Source organism: Balaenoptera physalus (assembly GCF_965194825.1).
Source record: "Balaenoptera physalus genome assembly, chromosome: 16".
Taxonomy (NCBI): domain Eukaryota; kingdom Metazoa; phylum Chordata; class Mammalia; order Artiodactyla; family Balaenopteridae; genus Balaenoptera; species Balaenoptera physalus.
Window position 1 is genome coordinate 54,754,072 of NC_138898.1, and position 21,447 is coordinate 54,775,518.

At 56.2% G+C, this 21,447-nt stretch overlaps 1 protein-coding gene across 4 annotated transcripts in view; it reads right to left on the bottom strand.

The window, feature by feature from the left end:
* The window catches only part of SRL (sarcalumenin), a 32,368-nt gene extending 11,660 nt beyond the window's left edge, over positions 1–20,708 (bottom strand). The window contains exons 1-3 of one of the 4 annotated variants that reach the window (XM_082428694.1): positions 20,451–20,708; positions 7,322–7,375; positions 215–1,195 (exon numbers count right to left, since the gene is read on the bottom strand). In XM_082428694.1, coding sequence (XP_082284820.1) covers positions 215–1,195; positions 7,322–7,375; positions 20,451–20,511 — 1,096 coding nt within the window. In that variant the 5' untranslated portion in view covers positions 20,512–20,708. The remainder of the gene's footprint in view (positions 1–214; positions 1,196–7,321; positions 7,376–20,450) is intronic. The other 3 variants (XM_082428695.1, XM_082428696.1, XM_082428697.1) reach the window with 3 other exon arrangements.
* Positions 20,709–21,447: the final 739 nt, after the last annotated feature.

The window sequence follows — 21,447 nt, forward strand, 5'->3', positions numbered from 1 at the left end:
GTGGCTAATGAACAGCCCGAAGGCACCCCGAGGGCCGGGCAACCCCCATGGGGCCTCCACCCCACGAACCCGGGGCTGGCTGGGGGCTCTCCCGCCATGTGGGTCCCTGCCTGCCCCTACACACAAGACCTCCGGGAAGACCACAGCCGCCACGCCCCACCCCCACCCCCGCCACCCCCGCGGAGGTGCCCGGAGCAGCCCTGGGATCCCCTACCCTGACGCCCCTCCTCCTTGGGCTCCTGCGCCTCGGCCCCCTCGGGCCCCGCGTGCGACTCCTCAGCGCTTGGTCGGGGCCCCTCCTCCCCACTGCTCGAGCTTCCCGCCGCTTCCTGGGGTCCTTCCCCGACTTCCTCCCCGGCTTCTTCCTCCTCCGAGGCGCCCCCTGATTCTTCCGAACTAGACCCGTCGCCGCTGTCCTCTTCGGATTCTTCGCCCCCCTCTTCTTCGTAGGAGGCCGCGTCCTCATCGTCCTCGGGGATCCCCTCTGCGGGGCGGTCCTCCTGCGCGCCCCCCACCTCTGCGCGCGCGTCCGACGCTGGGCTGGGGCTGGGCTCCCCCTGGTCCTCCGCCCCCTCCGCGGCTTCTGCGTCCAAGTCCGCGACTCCATCTGGCAATTCTGGCTCCGGGCCGGGCCCTGGGCGGCCCTCCCCTCCTGTCTCGACCTCCTTGCTGGGAGAGTCCCCTGAGTCTTCAGGCTCTGGGGGCCCTGCTGCTGCTCCCTGCGCGGGGTCGTCCCTTAGCGCCTCCGCGGCTTCCTCGGGGACCTCGCCACTCCCAGCTTGTCCCTCCGCCTCCTGTCCTGGGCCCTCTCCTGAGCTGAGCTCGGGCGCCCCCTCCTCCCCGGGCGCCGCCTCCCCTCCTGGGGGAAGGGCGCTTGCTCCAGGCGGGCCCGTATCTTCCTCCCCGGACCCCGCAGGTTCCCCGGGGGAAGCTGACTCGGAGGCTGAGGCTTTGCAGAGGCTGGCTTCGGGATCAGAGCCCAGGCCGTTGGTGGCGGGGGCCCCGGCGGCTGTCTTCTCAGAGCCCCCAACCTCCCTGCCATCTGTGGGGTGAAGGAGCAGGTTCGTCTCTCCAGGGGCCGCTTCTGCCTGAAGCGCCCTTTCCTTCTCCTCTAGACTTGCGTCTCCAGCAGAGAAATGATTCTCCAACAAACTGCCAACATCTTCTGTGCCACCCGAAGCGGAAACTTGCAGTTCTAGATGATTAGAACACGATTGGTAAATGTCAAGGGGTTGGCACTCGCTTTGCTTCTCAAAAGTCTAACTCAGCCTAGCTCCTGTCTCCAGGAGAGCGGTGTGGACCAGCGGGACTCTGGGGCTCCTCCCCCCCTGGTCTTCATAACCGCCCTGCGTGGCCGGCAGGGCCTCCCTCTTGATGGGAGCGCCGTGGCTCAGAGCGAGCAGCTGACCCCCCCCGAGCCCCGCCCCTGACCCTGCCTCTCCAGCCTCCCCGTGGGGATGGAAGTTGGGCGAGCCCTTCCAGCCCTTCCTCAGCCTTGCGGGCAGGCACGTGCAGCCTGGCTTACCCGGAGATCTTTCCAGGATAGGACAGATGCATGTCCACCCCACCCCTTGTCAGTTCCTAGAGTCATTAACCAGCGTGCTTTTTATATTGCTACCAGCAAAGTAGTGAAAACAGGTGTGTGCTGGCCAGATCCTCTTAGGTTAAGGGGCAGAGCACTTAGGGGATTACTTGTGGCTCTCAACCTTAAGTCACACATCCAATTCTGTCCCCTTAAGGGCAGGCATTTGCTGGCCTCTCTACCTAAGATTAGAGGGGACATGGCCTGAGGAGGAAGAGATACCCAAAACGGGCAGGCCTGGGCTTCCTGGTGGACTTAGTGAACCCCTCCTGAGGGGATCCCCTTCTAAGGGCCCAGAGCTTTACCGGGACAGCCGAGGGCACTGGGAGAGCAAAGCAGAGGGCAGGAAGGGGCCCAGTCTGTGTCAGATGCCTCTGTCAAGGGACAAGTGTGATTTATTTGGACAATGGGGTCAAAAGGGAGGGTGGGGCCTAACGCTTCTGCCCCCTCCCACCAGGCTGGGACCTGTTTAAGGAGGAGACCCACAGAGGGGGAACATCGCCAACACATGGGGATGAGGGGACAGGACCGCGGGTGCCCTGCCTCAGGGTAGCTGAGACATCCCCGGGTCTCCCTTGATTCACAGGACTCTTTCTGAGGAAGCACCATCCCTCCTCCCTGCTGGGTACAGCGCCTCCTCTCTCAGGCCCAGCTCTGCCTCCCACAAAGAAAAGCCACTTCTTGGGGGTACCTACCCCTTCTGCCTCAGGGTACCCACCCCCTTGTTCCCTGAAAGCTGGGGAAGACACCAGGGGCCAGGAACAAATATTTTCTCATTAACCCTCACAGATACAACCTGCTATCAAATTCAGAAGGATGGGAAGTTTGGGTGCCTTTTATTATAAAGGAGCCCACATGTTGATATAACACTTCCCCCAACAACCTTCACATTTGTGACCACATTCACCTCCCTTATTACTGTCAGCCAGGTTTCAGAGGTGAAGGTCTAGAGAAAGTCTTTGATTTGCCCAAGACACCAGGCGGCTAGAGGGCAAGTGGAACCCAGAACTGCCTGCTCCTTGCCCAGACCTTCCATGCTACGCTGTGTTGAGGGGCGCATAGAAGAACCCCTTCCCGCTGGTACCTCGCCCCTCCCTGCATGCGCCCTCTCTGGCTCCTGGATTGCAGGAACCAAGGCTTAATCCTCCCTCTGTTCCCAGAGCTGGGACCCTGCCTGACCCCCAGAAAGTGCTATGAAGATGTCCATGGGGAGATTTGGGTACAATAGGAATTCCTGGTCCCTTAGTGGGGGAGCTGGAGGTTACTCATTAAAATTTTCTTTCATTACCACCTGAATACCTGTAAGTCCTGATTCCTTTGCTTGCATCTCTATCTCCCCCCCCACGCGCCCACCCCCAACCCCGACAACCTCTGGAAAAAAATCTTATGGCAGGAATTTGGTTTAACCCAAGAGACTGACAGGCCTCTGACCAGCAAGATATATGTGAGATACATTTGTACAATTATTCAGCGTGCCAGGCAATGCTTGAGCACTTTATGTATAAAACATGAACTTACTTGATCTTACTCAACTTGCTTACTTCTGTAAAACAAGTCTTACTCATCCCCATTTTACAGGTGAGAGGACTGGAATCAGAGGCACTGAATGCCTTGCCCAACATCACACAGCTAGCAACTGGCTGAGGCCATTTAACTCCAGAGCTGCCAAGGAGATTGCCTGACCCTACAGAAGGGTTCTACCCTGCCCCCTACCCCATCCTACTCCCCCCCACTCCCCCGCGCTACTCAGCGTGTAGTCCAGGCCCCTGCAGCATCAGCATCACCTGGGAGCCTTGTAGAGATGCAGACTCTCAGGCCCCAGCCTAGAACCACTGAATCAGAATCTGCATTTTAACAATTCATTTGTTGCATATTACAGTTTGAGAAGCACAGTCTACATGAGCTCAGAAAACTGCCTCTGAACCAGTGGTTCTTGACACTGGCTGTATATTGGAATCACCTGGTTCTTGATCCTACTCCTCTCCCCCTCCTCAGAGGTTCTCATTGAATTAGTCCAGGGTGTAGCCCCAGCATCAGAACTTTACCCCCCAAAAAAAAAATATTGGGGAGTAGTTCTAACATGCAGCCAAAGCTGCAAACCTCTGCTTAGCCAAATTATCCTGACCCCAAGGCTTCTGCTCTTGACCCCTCCCCACTCACGTGCCCACTGGAGGCTCCCAAATTGGATGGGTCACCAGGGCTTTGCATCTGACCTTGAAATAGCAGTGGTCGAGGATTCTCCTCTAGGGAATCCAGCCCTTTCCAACAGGCCCTGTCACCCTCTACTATTAATGTTGTTGATGATGATGGTGGTGATAGTGATTTTGATGGTGTTGATTATGGTGATGATGGTGGTGATGATGATAATGGTGGTAGTGATTTTGATGGTGTTGATGATGGTGGTGATACCGGGCTGAACAGACTGTGGGTCTGACTGCCTGTGGCATTTCTAATATTGTCAAAACACCCTCTGTCCTGGTTGGGGTGAGAGAGCTGCATCCTCTGAAGGGAGATAAGGACCCCAGACTTTGGAGGTATATGTGACCTTCGCACTGTTGTGTATTTCCACGCCTGGGCCCTGGACAGGAAGTCAAGTGGGTATATGTGTGTACACACATTTACATCCATGCTCTTCCCTGGGTTTTATGACTTAGTGCCAAGCTGCCCCTGCCCTTCCACTAAGCAATCTGGAGTGAAAAAAAACCCAGGGTAATGGTTTCATGCCCTGTGACCTTCCTTCCCAGGCTAAAAATAACTTCTCTGACAGAAAGTCTCTCAATGGAACAAGCCATGCCATTGGGTCCCCAGAGCTCAATCCCCAGGAAGCAGCTGTGCCATTGGGCCCAATCTCTCCTCCAGGAGGCAGTCAGAGGCTTCAAGAGCCTCCAGTTAAACTCAGTGCAATTCTGTGAAATCAAACCCAGTGTCTTACCACCCACCCTGGCCTCCCTAGGGTCTTGCTGAAGCCCCCTAGTGGCCCTGGAGGAGGGGTGGGGGACGCAGAGGACCCAGGACATGCTGGCCAGTGTGAGAGCCTGGTAAGATGAGTCTCAGTCTACCCCAGGACATGTAGTACCGCACTGTATGTGCTAATGTCAAGGCAGCCGCCCGGGCCCTGGACAGGGTACGTGAATAGCAAGTCCCCAGCTCAGCCTCGGCGATCATGGGAAGGCCCCTGAGCCTGACAGGCTGGTGCCCCAGGCAAAGCACAGCATAAACTGGCTCTGCTTTCTCTCCTGACACCCCCTCTGCCATCAGCCTTTCTCTGGGGGGTGGGGGCGTCAACCATTCAGTTGCTCCCCCACCCTCCCACAGCCTTAGCAGGAACCCCAGGCTCAGTTCCTCTCTCCTCTCTCCACCACCAAACACGGGACTTTTTTCCAGCTCCTAACTCTTCCCAAACACTTTTGTACAGACTCAGGTTACTGCGGAGTTGCCAGGGGACTTGGTGAGTCCACTGCAGAGGAGGAAGCTCTGGCTGGGGAGCTTTAGAGACTTGCCCAAGATCAGGGGGTAGAGCTGGGACAGAGCCCAAGTTCATGGCCCTCAGTCTAGAGTTCTTTCTGCTCCCACATGGTTTGCAAACTACGCCCCATGACATGCTAGCGTTCCATGGAAGGGCCTAGTGGGTGAGGGGAGATGAAGGAGCTGGGGTTCAGCCACCCCCTTGGTACTTCCTGCCCAGCAGCTCTCCTTAGGTCTGTCTGTCCCACTGCCTAAGTCGGGTGGGGTGGGGTGGTTGACAACCACTCTCCTGCCTCCCCTGCCTTTTCCCTAAAAATTCCTCCTCTTGATCATTTTCTCCAGCAGCCCAAGAAGACCTCCATCACAGCACCTTTCCACTTTGCTGATCAACATGCACCCAGCACAGAGCTAGATGACATCTGACCTTCACACAGAACTTCATACTTCCCCAAGTAACTTCATGTTCTTCATCCCCCCCAGCAGTCCTCTGAGGCAGGGAAAGCAAGGATTATTAACTTCTCTTGAAATGAGCAAGCAGACACAGCAAAGTCAAGTGTTGGCTCAACAGGCCATCCAGGGCTGGGCTAGCACTCAGGCCAAGAAACAAAGCTGAGCTCTCTGGACCACAACAAGTGGCATCCGAGCCCTGCAGGGCTTTCCCGGCACAGATGCCCCATCTCTAGGGTTGGGTCAGTGTGAATCTGGGTGTTTCACAAGGTGATTCTAATGAACACCAAAGTTTGAGAATCCCTGCTCTGGGTCACCCTCAGTACCAAGTGTCAGGGAGTCTGTCTCGAGTTTGGAACTGGACCTTGGGAGAAGAGAGGTCAACACCCAAGATCTTTTGTTTGGTTGACCTGCTTTGGCCGACCTCTTCATGGACCAGAATGTAGACTCAGTTCCAACCTTCCAAGTCTCCTTAGCTCATGTTTCCAAGCATCTGTTGACGTGACTTCTCATCCGTTTGAACTGAAACCATTGAGTCCAAAGTCACACACAGGTAGAATACACCGTTACTCATACATGATGATGTGGATGCGTCATCAGTTAAAAAAAAAAAAGTCCTCGTGGTACAATCACTTTCCACTTCTACCTCTGGACACACCTGTCCCCGGGAGTCAGGAATAGTGGTCTGGTCGTCCAGGTAGTCACCCGTCTTTCACCAGGCTGTCCTCTGCCCAGACACTTGGACGTCTCATCTGCGGTGCCTGAGGTGCAGTGGAGGGCACTTCAGAATCAAAGTTCACAAGGCCAGAGCGGCAGCCCAACCCCTCCGTGTTCTAGATCCTGTCCCTGAGCGCTCCTGGACTGAGCCAATGGCAGCGACCCCCCTGGCATCACATTTTTTCTTGGCCTTATTTATAGAGTAAATGTTCACTGCTCAGGGCCCCTTGTTTCTTCACCTCTTGGATGAGTCTTCAGATGGCTTTACAGACGCTGATGCTGAAAAGGAACTTAGGAGGGAAGTGCCTACCTCCTCCTGGGACCCTGAGACCCTCTCCCTCACCGTTCTGTGGGCCCCTCTCTCCTCCCCCCAGACAAGGAGACCAGGCAGCCATTCTCGGAAGGTTCTTTGGCTTCCTGGCCAAGCTCCTAAAGTCAAGGCTAATCCCACCAGGACAGCTTTTCCCGGGCTGGACTCTAGCCCCAAAATAATTCACCCAGGGGATAGGACACAACGATGTGGCAGCAGTCAGTGGGAACCATGGGATGGGGGTCAAAAGGGACCTCCTCACAGACGAACTGGTTTAATTTCACTGATCAGGATCCTAAAACTCTAAGTGATTATCCCAAGACCACAGGGCTAGTTAGGCTAGTTAGCAGTGGGCTGGTTCTGGAACCCAGCTCTCCACCAATTCCGAGTCTCTTGAGCTGTCCCAGCATCTGGCCACTCCCTTGCCCACCCCGAAATGAGAGGGGGTGAGTCAGCCTCAGACGGACAGCGACTTCTCTGCCTACCCTCTTCTTCCTCCCTTTGAAAAGGATGTTCAAGACTTCAAGACAATTGTTTTTAACCCATAAAGTCCAGAGATTGACAGAATAACTCCATCCCCCTTCCCCACCCCTAATTCCCGGGAATTCTGGGTTTGGGAGGTACACAGAGAAATCGCCCGGGATCCCACAGCCATGGTGTACACACGTGCTCAGTACTGACGCCCGGAGGATTCATGAATATGGGTGAGCACTCACTTTCAAAAGGCAAGTACCTTTGGAAGAATCAAAACATTAAGCCCTAAGCCCTGGGTGTGACTCTATCATTAAAGGATTGCTCACCTTTCCCTGCCTGAAGTGAGCACAGATTCTTGCAGGAGTCGTTGGCAATACTTCCTCCGTTCAGAGGGGCCGAGGTGGGTGGGAGGGAAAAGGAAGGAGGGAGGGATGCAAGTTGGATTCTGAGACAGGCTGAGGCAGGCGGGTGGTTTCCCCCACCTCCACCTCCTCACCCGAAGAAACAACTTCCCTGGGAGCTCGAGGACCACCTCTGGGAGGGCTGATGGTCTAACTTTGGGGTACCAGGCAGGGAGCAACCCACTGGGGGCTAAAGGAGTGTGGCTCCTCAAGGTCGCGGTCAGATAAACGCCTTGGGTTCAGGTCAGAGCTGTCATGGGCTTGGCAGGGGTGGGGGAGCAATGACACAGACGCACCGCCTCCCCGAGCCAGGGAAGTGGGAGGAAGCTGGTTTGGTTCTCAAGCTCAGGAACCAGATCTGACACCTTCCTGGTCCAGGCCCACATCTCAGGGCTTTCCTTTGCCGCGAGACCCAGAGCCAGACTGGTCTCTCTGTTCACCGTTAGAAGCCAGGAGAGCTGGGCTCTGCTCCTTGGAGCCTTCCTCACCGCCATGCAGGTTAGTATGTGGGCTGCCCCTCACTCCCCACACCCAGCTCCATTCACCCATAAAACGCAGAAAATGATACCTGCTTTGCCAACCCCTTCAGAGTATTTTAAACATCAGACGATGTTTAAAAACATTCTACAGGGAATTTCCCAGTGGTCCAGTGGTTAGGACTCGGCGCTTTCAATGCCGGGACCCAGGTTCAATCCCTGGTCGGGGAACTAAGATTCTGCAAGTCGCATGGCCAAAAAAAAGCATTCTACGAATGTCAGGTATGATAATAATAATTTCCTAGAAGAGCAAAGATGCCAGGCCAAAAACAGAACGAGCTTTGGACAGGAACCAAGCTGGCTCACCTGCACCCTACTCCCCTCAACCCCCTGTTTCTGGGGGTCAGTCAGTGGGCCAGGCGAGGTCTTTCTGCCCGGGGTCCTTCTCCCCTTCTTCCAGCTGGAAGCAGCTCAGACAAGGAGCTGTGGGCGCCTGGGGGTGGCCCAGCTCTCCGTGGTTCCCGCTGGCCTGGGTCAGGAACAGACCTGAGCTACCAACACTCCCGGGCCCAGACCTCGGCCTCCTCAGCCTCAGGCTAACTCCTGCGGCCACTGACTCCCACTTCCAGGCAGCCCTGACTCACCCAGAAACTTCCACGGCCACACTCGCCTCCCTCTCTGTCTTCTGCCTCCCGGGCCCCTCCCATCCAGCTGTTGAAGTGAGGTGACCCTGCACTTCACCCCAGTGCAAAGGCATATCAGGGGCCACATCTGTGTGAGAACGGGTGAGGGCCCTTCCCCGCTCTGGGAACCGGCAGCACGATGGGAGATAGGCCACTCGAGTTGCCCACGTGGCCTCACCGCCGTCCTTAAGACCAGTGAACACAAGGAGCAAAACAGTGAGCCCTTCAGGAACGACTCAGGCCTCGGGGACACTGCTTTGGCTGTCCCAGAGACAAGGGAGAGCAGCTCCAGCTCCCCCTCAGCGGCACTTTGCTTGTCCAGCAATCAGAGCTGATGTTTCCACGGCTCGGAAGGGCCTCGCACACCGGCCTGCATGCCCCGACCACCGCAGCCCCTTCACCTTGGCACCGCCAGCAGCTCTGCCCAGCTCCACAGCTCTCCCCCCACCATGCCAGCTCAGGGGTGAGGCGTCATCCTTAGCAGATCTCACCCCCAGGAGCCCCTGCCACTAGGTCTGCTCAGAGGAGTTTAGGGAGGAAGGTCAAGCCAAGGGGGGAGGGTATACATTGCATGATTCCATTTACATGAAATGTCCAGAACAGGGAAACCCACAGAGGCAGAAAGCAGATTAGTGGCAGCCAGGGGATGGGAGGCTGGGCAGGGGTGGAACAGGGTAGGGGGTGGGGTGACTGCTGACGGACACAGGGGTTTCTCTTTGAGGTGAAGAAAAATATTCTAAAATTGACTGTGCTGATAGTTACACATTTCTGTGAATATACTAAAAACTATTGAATTGTACACTTTAAATGGGCAAATTGTAGAGTATATTAATTATATCTCAATAAAGCTGTTCCAAAAATGGGGCTTCCCTGGTGGCACAGTGGTTAAGAATCCGCCTGCCAATGCAGGGGACACGGGTTCGAGCCCTGGTCCAGGAAGATCCCACATGCCGTGGAGCAACTAAACCTCTGCGCCACAACTACTGTGCCTGCGCTCTAAAGCCCGCGAGCCACAACTACTGAGCCCATGTGCTGCATCTACTGAAGCCCTCACTCTCTAGAGCCCGTGCTCCACAACAAGAGAGGCCACCGCAATGAGAAGCCCGTGCACCGCAACGAAGAGTAGCCCCCGCTCACTGAGAAAGCCCGCACGCAGCAACGAAGACCCAACACAGCCAAAAATAATAAATAAATATAAATCAATTAATTAATTAATTAATTAATTAAAATTTAAAAAGATAAAGCATTAGGACATCCCTGGAGGTCCAGTGGTTAAGATGTGGCACTTTCACTGCGGGAAACTAAGATCCCAGGGCTCAGCCAAAAAAAAAAAACACACAAAGCATCAACAATTCTTTTCTTTCTCCAAAACCTTAGTTGAACCTGTTGTCTACCTTCAAAATCTATCCTCAATTTAACTGTTTCTCCCCCACCTCACCCCCCGCCCCCACCAGCCCTGGCCCCAGGTGCTGTTGTCTCTCACCTGGGCTGTGGAACAGCCCCTTCCTGAGCCCCTTGCCCCCCTCTGCACACACCCTCCAACGCTGCCCACCCCCACCCGTCTCTGTCTCTTTCTTCGCTCTTCCGGGGAGCGTCAGGCCCCCCTTCCTCCCTGTGCTGTGCTTTCTGCTGGGAATGCTCCCCACATAACTGCCTAGCTCTCTCCCCTCCTTCCCTGAGTCTTGGCTTCTGGTCACCTTCTCTGCCAGGCCTCCTGGCCACCCTGGTGAGGCTACCTCCCAACCCAACCTTCCCCTCTTTCCATCCTAGTCTCTTTCTCAGCTGCACCTATAAATGTCTAATGAACTAGATAACTTATCTGGTTTCCTGTCTATCAGAGATTTTTGTATCCCAGCACCTGAACAGCCAGTGGATGGATGGATGGATGGTGGCAAAACATGAGGCCTTCCCTTAACTCAGGAAGTTCAAATTTCCAGAAGACAGGAGATCCAGGACCAGGATTCAGAACCAGAGAAGTACCCATGGGCGGGGTCACTTTACCTGCCCAGTCCTATTATTTTGTGATCAAAGGGTCCTAGGAGTATCTGCCTTACCAGCTCAGGAGGTTGCTGTGATAACCATGATCTGGATTCCTAAATATAAAGATCCTCCCCTTAAAGAAATAGCAGCTAATTGGAGGGGCGGCGGGCAGGCAGGAAGAGAGAACTCGCTTCCTGGCGGCAGAGTTTCAGTGCCAGGCAGGGATGTGGACCCCGGGGGCTCATCGTAGGAGCTCCTGGGGTAGGGGGGGTAAGGCATTTTGGGTGCAAACTGGATTCACTGGTGAGCATTTCTGGAAAGGCAAGGGGCCCCTGGAGACCTGCCCCCACCCCTGCGCTCCTCCAGAGCCAGGACAAGCCACAGAGAGCGCCACAGAGACAGTCACCAGCTCCCAGAGCTGGCCGACACCCCAGTCTCTGGGTTGGGGACCCGTAACTCCGCTGTGAGGAGACCCAGACACCTTCCAGCTAGGGGCTCCTGCCGGCAAGGAGAGCATAGGAAGGCAGAGGCCGAGAGGTGGACCCCTCGTGGATGGTGTCAGAGGGTCACCGGGAAGTTCCTTCTCCAAGTGGCGTCTGCAGAGTAGTAGGAGGGGCCTGCACCCTGCCCCTCCCCTGCCGAGCACGTAGGAGACAGTGCGGGGCTGGGTGCTGGCGCTCACTCCCCAGGAGAGTTTCTGGGTTCTCAGCTCACCGCTCTCCCCATCACACGACCAGCCAGAAACCAGACCCCCTGCCCTCAGCACATGCCTATTCCTGGAAAATTCTCCCCACTGTCCTCCCCAGCACCACCGCTAGGCTAGGTGCTGCTCCTGGAATCCCCTGCCCCTGGCCAGCTGTCCATCCATTCATTCAACACACTTGTCCAGGGAGTGTCAGCAGAGCTCCAGATTAGTCGCTGGTGCAATCGCGTAGGCAGTGGGGCCCGAGAGAGGACCAAGGAAACAGGTGCGACCACCTGGGAGAGAGACAAGAACAATCTGTTCATAGCCAGTAACTGCTCAGCAGCCTGGGTCCAGGGCTAAGGAACCGTAGTGGTTGAAGAGCGTTCCATCTGGAACCTCAGGATGTGACATGATTTGGAAATAAGGTCTGTGTGGAGGTAAGTAGTCAAGATGAGGTCATATTGGATTAGGGTGGGCCCTGAATCCAACGACTGGTGCTCTTATAAGAGGAGGAGAGGGCTTCCCTGGTGGCGCAGTGGTTAACAATCCGCCTGCCAATGCAGGGAACACGCGTTCGAGCCCTGGTCTGGGAAGATCCCACATGCTGCGGAGCAACTGAGCCCATGTGCCACAACTACTGAAGCCCGCGCTCCTAGAGCCCGTACTTCGCAACAAGAGAAGCCACCGCAATGAGAAGCCCGCGCACCTCAACGAAGATTAGCCCCCGCTCACTGCAACTAGAGAAAGCCAGTGTGCAGCAACGAAGACCCAATGCAGCCAAAAATTAATTAATTAATTAAAATAATTTTAATAATATATATATTTTAAAAAAAAGAGGAGGAGACACACAGAGAAGAGGCCATGTGAGGGCAGAGGCACAGATCGGAGAGATGCACCAACCAGCCAAGGAAGGCCTAGGCCTGCAGACCCACCAGAAGCTGGCAGGAAGGATCCTCCCCAGGAGCCTCCAGAGGGAGCGCAGCCCTGCCCACACCTTGATTTCAGACTTCTGGCCTCCAGACTGGGAGAGAATACATTTCTGTTGTTTGAAGCCACCCAGTTTGGAGTCATTTGCTATGGCAGCCCCAGGAAAATAATATAGGAACCAACACCTAATTCAGCCCCACAAAAGCTTCCCGGCCCCTCTCTTGCTAACTTGGTCATGCTCACCAGCCCCAGGGCCCCATCCCCGTCCCCTGCTCCCCCTCTCCCGGCAAGCTCTGACTACTTATTTTTAGCCCCTGATTACATCTGCCTTATATGGTTCCCTACTCCTACCGTGAGCGGGGACAGCCTCCCCTCCTAGTTTGTAAGCTTTTTGAGGACAGAGAATCCCGAGGATGTTAACAGTGCTGAGAAGGGGCAGATGTGTTGATGGATTCCCCGAGGTGTCCAAGTATCATGATATTTGAGGAAACCAGAGGCAGATGTCAAGCTACAGGAATACTGTCCGCAGCGAGACCCTGTACTCATTGCCACAGTCCTTCTAACCTTAAAAAGTGTCTGAGATCGAAAAACATCCTAAGCATCCAATAACCATTTTCTTATTTTAGTCATATAACAACCCCATGCTGTAAATAGGGCAAGTATTATTATCCTGTTTTACGGGCAAGCAAACAGGTGCAGAGATGGTAAGGGGCTTGGTGGCGAATTGTGACAATGCCAGGGCTTGCTCTGTCCTCAAGTCCCAGAGTGCATGCCACCCCCCACCCCAGGCACACGTGTGGGCAGCCTCGGGGAAGGGGGGTCTGGGTGGAGAGGCCACTGGCCAAAGCTATCCACTCAAAAACAAAACTGAGGCAGGAAAAGACAGGAGAAGGAGGTGGATTCGCCACAGGACTTCTGTTCCTGTCACAGCTGGGACCCAGGCTCCTTCTGTCGGGAGCCTGAGGCCAGGATGGGCTCCCCCAGGCCACGGCGAGGGCTGTGACCCCCTCCTCAGTTTGTCCAGACCCCTTCCCAGGTCCCAGGGAGCATTCCTGGTGTCTTCACCTCCTGGGATAAGCTAGAGAAATAAGCGATCTTCTATTACCTGATCCTTGGAACAAAGGGCAGAAGGAAATTCAAGAAAAACCAAGTAACCAGCAGTGGCTGGAAGCCTCTCTGGTGAGTGCAGGTGTACAGGGCAGGCAGCTATGGAATCAGATGTACTTCAAAGACCTAGTGATCAAGGCGATGGCTTTGTCCTCACCTATTGCCATCTAGGGAAAATTCTATGGGAGGCGGATGAATGGCCACTTGGAGGAGAACCAGGAGCCGCAGTTTTGGCAGCGACCCGGTGGGGGAGGGTGGGTTTGCTCCCAAACCCCAGGGCTCTCCCCTGGCCTGGTTGTGGGCTGATCTCCCAGTGCAACCCACTTCCTGCGGGCCCAGAACTCCAGACCAGACTTTGCCTGCACCTGTTTGAGCTCAAAATGCAGTCCCCACTCTAGAAGGATCCAAAAATATCTGAGAGGGAGGAGAAGGGGAGGGGCTCACTGGAAGGGGAGCAGGCTAGAGTATGCTGAGGGCTAAGGAGAGAGCCACTTGGCTTGGCACTCAAGGCCCTTTCCAATGGGCTCCAACCCATCAGGGTGATCTGATCTCCCCAAACAGGAGCCCCACAATCTAGCCAGAGCCGGTGTCAGCCCGTCCCTGCCAGCGCAATGCTCCGAGCTCCCCCACTCCTGGCTTTGATCACCATCTTCAGATACTCCCCTGTCTCTGCCTCCTCATTCATCAGACATTGTCAAGTGCCTCCAGTGAGCCCAGTGCTGTGCTAAGTGTTGGTAACGGAGTGATGAGCAAATTAAACAAATGCACAGCCCTGTCCTCTTGCAGCTGACAGTCCAGCGATGGTTCCCTTCCTCCCAGTGTAGCTGAAACCCTGCCCCTCCATGAGGCCAACCTTCCAGCCCTCCTCTGAAGTCCAACCAGAGCTGCCAGGGGTGTTAGTTACATTTTTTTTCAGTGCGTGTCATCTCCCTAAATAGAATGTGGCTCCTGGGGGCAGGGCCATAGCCCATTCCTGCCTGCACAGCGTGGCCAGCTGGGACCTCACTATGGGCACAGCCTGGCCTTGGGGCTGGAGAGCTGGGCCTTTCAGAGAAGGGCCCCCATCCGCCTCATCTTGCCGGCCTCTCCCGTCAAGTGTCCACCTTGTGTGATTAACCAGCCCCACCCTTCCGCCCCACTGTTCCTGCTGTGTACAAATCCACATTGCACCCTCATGCCTCTTGCTGATCATGTACTGCCTGTCACCCCAAATCACAAGTCCATCCTGGTTCCCGATCCAGGGTGGGCTCCCCAGGGATGGCCACATCGCCCATTTCTTCAGGACCCTCTGCTTCTGAGGAGCCCTCCTCTCCCCAGGACTGGCCACACAGCCTGTGCTCGTTCTGTGCCCTTGAGCACTCTCTCTGAGTTGACAGAGGGCTAGAGGTCAAGTGCTCTCCAGGTTGCGAAAGACAAGGACCCCTGGGGGAGGGCCCACCGGGAGGGCCCACCCAAGGGCCAGAGGAGAAAAGCCTCTTCTGATCACTTAACAGCCTTGCAATGAACTTGGGGAGCCTGCCCCAGCTGGGCCAACCTCTCACCCGAAATCCTTCTGGGTCCCGGACTGAGAGCTGGACAGAGCAACGGCGACTGTGCCTTCCTGTGGTCCCGATGACACGATTCCAGGAAAGACGGGCTCCTGGGATGGGGCCAGGCAGCGGCTGCCAGCCAGCCCCATGGTCTCCTGGTCTTCAGAAGCAGGCCTCTGGGCACACCCACAACCAGGCTCCCCTCCACACCAGCCCAGCCGGGGAAGAGCTGGAGGGTAGAGAGGTAGCTACTGTAGGCCCTGCCTGGGGCTGTGAACAGCTGACCTAACAGCTCAGGCATTTTAAAAGCAGACTCCGCCGCCCAAGCCCCTCACGCTGAGGATGGGCAGCTCAGGACAGGCTGATCTGGAGCTCTCTGAGAGGGAGGACAAGGAAGCGAAAAGCGCAGGCTTGTCCCCGGGGCAGAGGGGTACCTGGGACCTTGACTCTGAACAAATCCTCCTTTGGGGCTGGAGAGGGATGAGGCTGAAACCAAATGGAACAGGATGTCCCTGAACCCAGAGAAAGACACAGCACAGGTGACACAGACCAGGAAATGGATGTCTCCAGAAACTCCACTAAAACTGACCCATCCCATTTGCCGAATTATGCTACCCGCTTCGCCTCCAGCTGAGGTCACAAAGGCTGGGGGTGAGCAGAGAGGATGGGGCCTCCTGAGGACTGAGCAAGTTCTGCAGCTGTGGCCACCGTGGCTCCCTCCCTCCCTCCTTCAGGGTCCAGTAGAGAAAGCCCCGCTCTACAGCTCACCCCTCGGCACTCAGAATCGATGGACTATCTATTGCCTCAATGCCGTGATTAGGGACTTTGGGTAAGACCTTGCCCACCAGAGCAATAAGAAATTCCATGTTAGAGATGCATTCCTTAAGGTAAAATCTTCTGACTCTTTTGAAACAAGTGGTTTGGGAAAGTGACAGTCTAAGTGTTGAGCCATTGGCCCTTGTTGGAACAAGTTTCAGGGCATGTCTTATGGGGGGACAGAGCAGGGCCAGTGTTGGGGGAGAGAAGGCAACCACCAAGAGGGAGAAAAGGAGCCCAGCAGGGCAGAGGTAGGAGTCTGAAGCCAGACTTCTAGCTCCCGAGTCCAGATGGCCCCTGAGAAGGCAGGTGAGGCAGGTGAGCGGTCTTAGAGGGGCCTGGCCTCCCAGAGCAGATCGTGGGTCCCCTCAGCCCAAAATGAGTCCCGCCGATGGGCCAGGGAGCCACAGAGGGAGGCCTTGCAGCCACCGGGAAAACACCCTGGAGGAAACCTGAGCCCAGCTGCCTCTGGGCCGCGTGCCCCACAGCGGCTTCCACTGAGGTAATCTAACTGGAGTCTGAACACAGCGCTTTCGGGTGCAGGCCCAGTGCACATCTGCGGAATTAACACCTCGGGTGCGGAGCCTGGGGTTGAATTTTGGGGCTGGTAAACCAACAGCAAGAGACCAACATCCACTGTGACTAAAATGCTGATTCACTGGCCGTCTCCTGGCCTCATCTCAGACGGGACTGGAGACCAGGCTCTGGTCTGGGCCCTGCTGTGCGAGTCCACACATCTTGGGACAACCAGCCTCCCTTTCCACCCCACAGGGTTCCTGGGCAGATCAGCTGGTTCCTTCCCCTCCATGGCCCTCCCCACTCCATAGCAATCCCCAGTATAGACCAGGATCCCCACTTCCTAGTTCAGCTCCCTGATGGGTACTAGGGCTGCTGAGTGGACCTCGAGTGTATGGTGTCCCTCTGAGGTCTCCACGACATGTCCCCTCAGACCCACCTAGGACCTGTGCATCCCACTCAAGCTCTGACGTCCAGGCCACTCCATCCACTGTGTTCATCAGCCTTTCCTGCTCCTCCGCACCCTCCCACCAGCCCATAAACACACAGCCTCCTCTGGCAAACACACCCACCGCCACCTCCTCTTAGGGTCATTTATCCTTCACAGACTTAATGTTAAAAGTCTCACTGGGTGAATGTGTCGCCTCCCTGTCCTCACTGAATAACATGAGCCGTTCATTGACAGTTCTCGGCTTCCTGGTGTCCAAGCTAACGCCTCACCTTCCACGGCTTCTCCGTGAGACTCACTGCCTCTCCAGGAAGCATCCTTCCGCTCCGCTGCCAGGTCACACCTCTGCCTGGGTCTCATCCCATCTTCCTGAAATCCATTTATCTTCTTCCTCTTCCCACTCCCCAGGGACCGGTCCTTGAATCTCTTTCTCTACAAGAGCTTCCTTGGCAATCTCACAGCCTCGCCCTCATCTTTACTCAAACAAATCTCATCTCTGGATCCCCAGACCTGACTTTCCTCCTAAGCTAACTATCTCCATCCAGATGTCCCCCAGAACCCAAAATTCATAAGGACCCCAGTTGAACTTTTAAAATTGGTTCTTTTATGATCCTGGTCTTCTTTTTTTTCTGGCAAGGTCATGCCAGCCGTGACCTACACTATCCTCGAGCAATATTTAAATGTAAGAGGTTGTGAGTCCAGCTTTAGATTGGATTTGGAGTAGGGGAGGGGCATCCAACAGCGGCAGACCCCACCCGTTCCCCCTCCCCCAGCCGCCACCCTTGTTCCAGGTCAGAAGGCATCATATCTATGCCTTGTACTGGCCCCTCAGACCAGGTCGAAGGAGGACCAGCCACCTTTCTCCTGTGTCTATAGGGATTAGGCTCCTTCCCAGTCCACCACACCTAAGCGAGCACCAAAGGGCCAGGTAGATGCAACCGGCCTCGTCAGGACCTCCTTCTGGTCCAGAATTCCAGCTCTGGCCCTTGAACTAGCTGTTTGAGCTTCACTGTCACACCCAGATGGGAGGCAAAGCCAGCATTTCCCAAACTGTGGTTCCACAGGCCACCAGGCAAGGTGCCCACGTCTGAGGGCTGCATCCATTGAGCAAATCCAGACTAGTGCCTCACACGGTGGACCACGTGCTCCCTATGGCTCGTCCAGCTGCACTGAGCCAGGAGTTGGGGACCTTGCTGGGGACACAACTTGCAGGAGGGCTGGAGAGGCTTCTGGGGTCTGCTATCTCCCCGGGACCCCTGAGCGCATGACCTTCTCTCAGAGCCCTCCCCACGGTGGATCATGGTATCTGGGCTGCCGTGCTGAGGGTATACGAAAACCGCCTCTTTCCAGGTGGGTGAGGAAGGGTCACGAAGGAGTTCCTGAGAGACCCCCATCGCTCGTGGAGGGCCCAGGGAGCCCCAGTGTGAACCAACCTCTCGCCATTGGATGTCAGGGTGGGGCCAGAGCAGGTGGGCAAGTCTACAAACCAGGGCTGGGCTGGAGGAAACAGATGAGCAGACTCAGAACACCTGCCATCCCCCCATCTCTGCCTCAAGCAGGTAACAGGAAGCAAGGATGTCCCAAATTCGGCCTAACAAACGCCAGCAGCTTAAGCCCAAAGCAATGTTTTCTCAGCCCCTCCCCCATCCCACCCCACATGCTCTCTGAGGAGTCTTGCCCTGTATCCCAAGGGAAGCTAGCCTCCTGTGGCCTCACGCCCACAGACAGAGGGACTGGGGCGTCCAAGGAGGCCTGTCAGAGAGAGAGCAGCTGAGGAAGGACAGAAACTCCCAGGTGGGCTAAGACTAGCCCTGGCTGGATGTGCCTGCCACTGAATTGCTGTCTGACCTTGAACATGGCTCTCTTTCCTCTGGCTTTCGCTCCCTTACCTGGACAATGCAGACTGAGTAAACCCTCTCGGGGCTGTTCTCCTCTGTCCTTGAGCAGGCTTGTCCCCAGGCCAGGCCCCCGAGACAAAGGACTGGGCTGGATCAGGGTTCGGGGGGGAGGATGTGGAGCCCATCACCCCAGATCAGAGGGCCACGGGAGCAACATGGGCACAAAAGAAGGAAGGGCAGCTCTGTACGGTCCCCCCAGGAAGCAGGAAGGGGAGTTAGAGAGAAGTCTGCCTGCCACCAGCGAGAGGCGAGTGACACAGGAATGGAAATGAGGATTCAGCAGTGGGGTGGGAAGTTCAGGACCAAAGCCGCTGCCTGTGGGCATGGTGGCATTTACCGGGTGGCATATTTTAGGGGAAAGTCAACCAGTAGGAAGGACTTTCATTATGGGGGTCGGGGGAAGCCACTCTTATGGCTGAAATCTCCCCCAGGTATCGCAGGAGGAAGCAGTCTTTGGGGTGTGCAATATGCAACTGGAGTGGTGAGAAAGCCCACCGCCGGGAAGAATGCACAGCCCAAGTCCTGATCAGGGGTGAGGAGGGCGGGAAGCTCGCACACTGGTGGACAACCCTTTCCCGGAAGCCAGGTCAGGGTCACACCGCAGAGTTTGGGAAGGAAAGGGCCTGCAAAGAGAGGATTTTTGCACAAAGCACCCACCCGCCTCCTTTCCCAACAGAAAGATCCCCCAATGAGGCCTGTGGAACATTCCAGATGTCCAGTTCCCTTCGTGGAAGAAAAGATAAAGGATGTCCCTAAAAGGCTAAAAGTTCCTGGGGCAGCGGCGTGGAAGCAGAGAGAGGTGGCAGCTGGGGCCGGGCGGAGCTGGGGAGAGGGTGGCAGTGGATCCCGGGCTCAGGATCAAATGACACGGCTGTTTCCATACTTAGCCGCCTGACAGCCGCTTGGAATCCTCGCCACCCCAGCCACTGCAGCCCCACAGAGCCCAAATTAACTCAAGGGCAGACAAGGGCAGGGCCCAGCGGCACATGCGAGGCCAGAGCCCCCCACCTTGGTCTCTAACCCCCCAGGGAATGGCTTCTTCTCCTGCCTGCCGCAGGCTCTCCTGCCTGGGTCTGGGACCTCAAGAAACAGAAGCTCCCAGACCCCACAATCCCCAGCGCAGATGAAGCCAGCCGTCATGAAAAGGCAAAGCAGGAGGTCCGGGTTCCTGGGGTGTCCCCAGAGCACCCCTGAGAGGAACTCAGCCCCAGGAGTCTTGGGAACAGAGGTGACAAAATGCTCGGGTACCCCTTCCACGCCTATAAATAACCCCCATGCCGTAACCAGAGCCACTGCCTCGGCCACACAAAGTGCTGAGATGTCAAAGGAAAACCACGGCACGCAGGGCCCATCCCCCTTCTGACAAAGCCCCAAGCCTAGCCCAGCTTCATTCGAGTGGGTCCCATTCCTCCTCTGAACTGTATCCAATTTGGTTTCCAGTCTGATCCCCAACTTTTATCTCCAGTCCCGTCCCAAACTGACCCACACTCTGTCCCATTGTTTCCAAGCCGTGTCCCCCCACCCCGCCCTCACTCATGCAAAGCCAGGCCTCTGCGATCTCCACCAGGTGGGAGGGTCAACTCAACGACCTCCAGGGGCCCCTCCACCTCCAAGATCGGGGTCTTTTGTCCATCTAGGAGGCTCTAATCTTGACTTTTGGGGTTCTCTTCCGCAACATCTACTGGCCAGCCCTTGTCTCTGGCCCTGGCCCCCTGCTCCAGGCCTTGCACCTGCCTGCACCTCTCCGGTCACGGCTTCCGCTCCCTCTGGCCTCCCCACAAGCCCCAGGTGCTCTCAGGTCTCCGCACCCAGTGCCTTCTCGGTCAGACCGGCTGGGAGCAAAGGTCTGCCATCAGCTCCAGGAATCACGGAGGCCTCATCCTCCATCTCCCGCCCAAGCCCCCCACCCCCCCACCCCATGGTAAACATAAAACCTCGGGGCTTCGTGGGGGTCGCAGACTGGCCTGGCCGACAGGGCAGGGGTCATACCTGCTTGTCCTGGGAGCAGAAGCGAGGCCACGAAGCAGCAGAGCAGGACCAGCGCCCTCATTGTGACTGCCAAGAGAGCCCAGCTGCTCCTCGCCTCTATTTATAGGGTGGGTGGCAGCGCGGGGCGGGGGAGAAGGGTCACACAGTCACTAGGGCAACTGGACGGACATGATAGGCAAGCAGCTCAGACCCCAGAGGCTGCAAGGAGGCTGCTCTGCCCCTGCTGCGCCAGCTGCCGACCCCCGGAAGGCAGGGCCCCGTCTGGATTCTCTCCCCTAGCTGCCTGGGGTCACGTGACAGGGGTCACGGGGCGGGGTAGCAGAGAAAACGTGGGGCGTCCTTTGGGTCAGGTCTGGGACTCAGGAACCGAGTCTTCCCAGCATCTGCAGTAACTTGAGCTGAAATCTGGGCAATCAGTGACCTTCACACGCTTCAGTTTTGTGAACTAAGGGCCTATTCGACAGCCACTGACACAGGTTTTAGCCCCTCCCCGAAGGTCAGGAGGGGAGAGTCTCGATGGTTAGTTAAGGAAACCCCGCGACCTGACCTTTGAGGTCGATGGCGAGGAGCTTCACCTTCCCAGGCCTCTGGAAGAGACAGAATGCTGGCGGGAGGGAAAAAAGGGGAGCGAGGAGGCGCGCTGGATGCTCTGAGTGTGGTCGGTCAGACAGTGGAGGGACGGATCCCTTTCCAGCGGTGCCTCTGCTATGTGCTACTTGATGCACTCTTCCTGAGGGCACGTGATGGTCCCTGAAAGCCAGTTCTAGGAGGGGTAGCACTGGCTGGTCCTGCTGCGAAGGGGGGTCCCTGTGGGGGTGACAGCTGTCTGTGGAGGAAAGGACGAAAGTCAGTTTGGCATCTTTCATGTGCTTTTTAAAATGGCTTTACTGAGGTACAACGGCCACACAGCAAACAGCATATTTAAAGTGTAGAATTCGATACATTTTGACACACGTACATAACCATCATCAAAATAAAGAAGATTCCTCACTCCCGA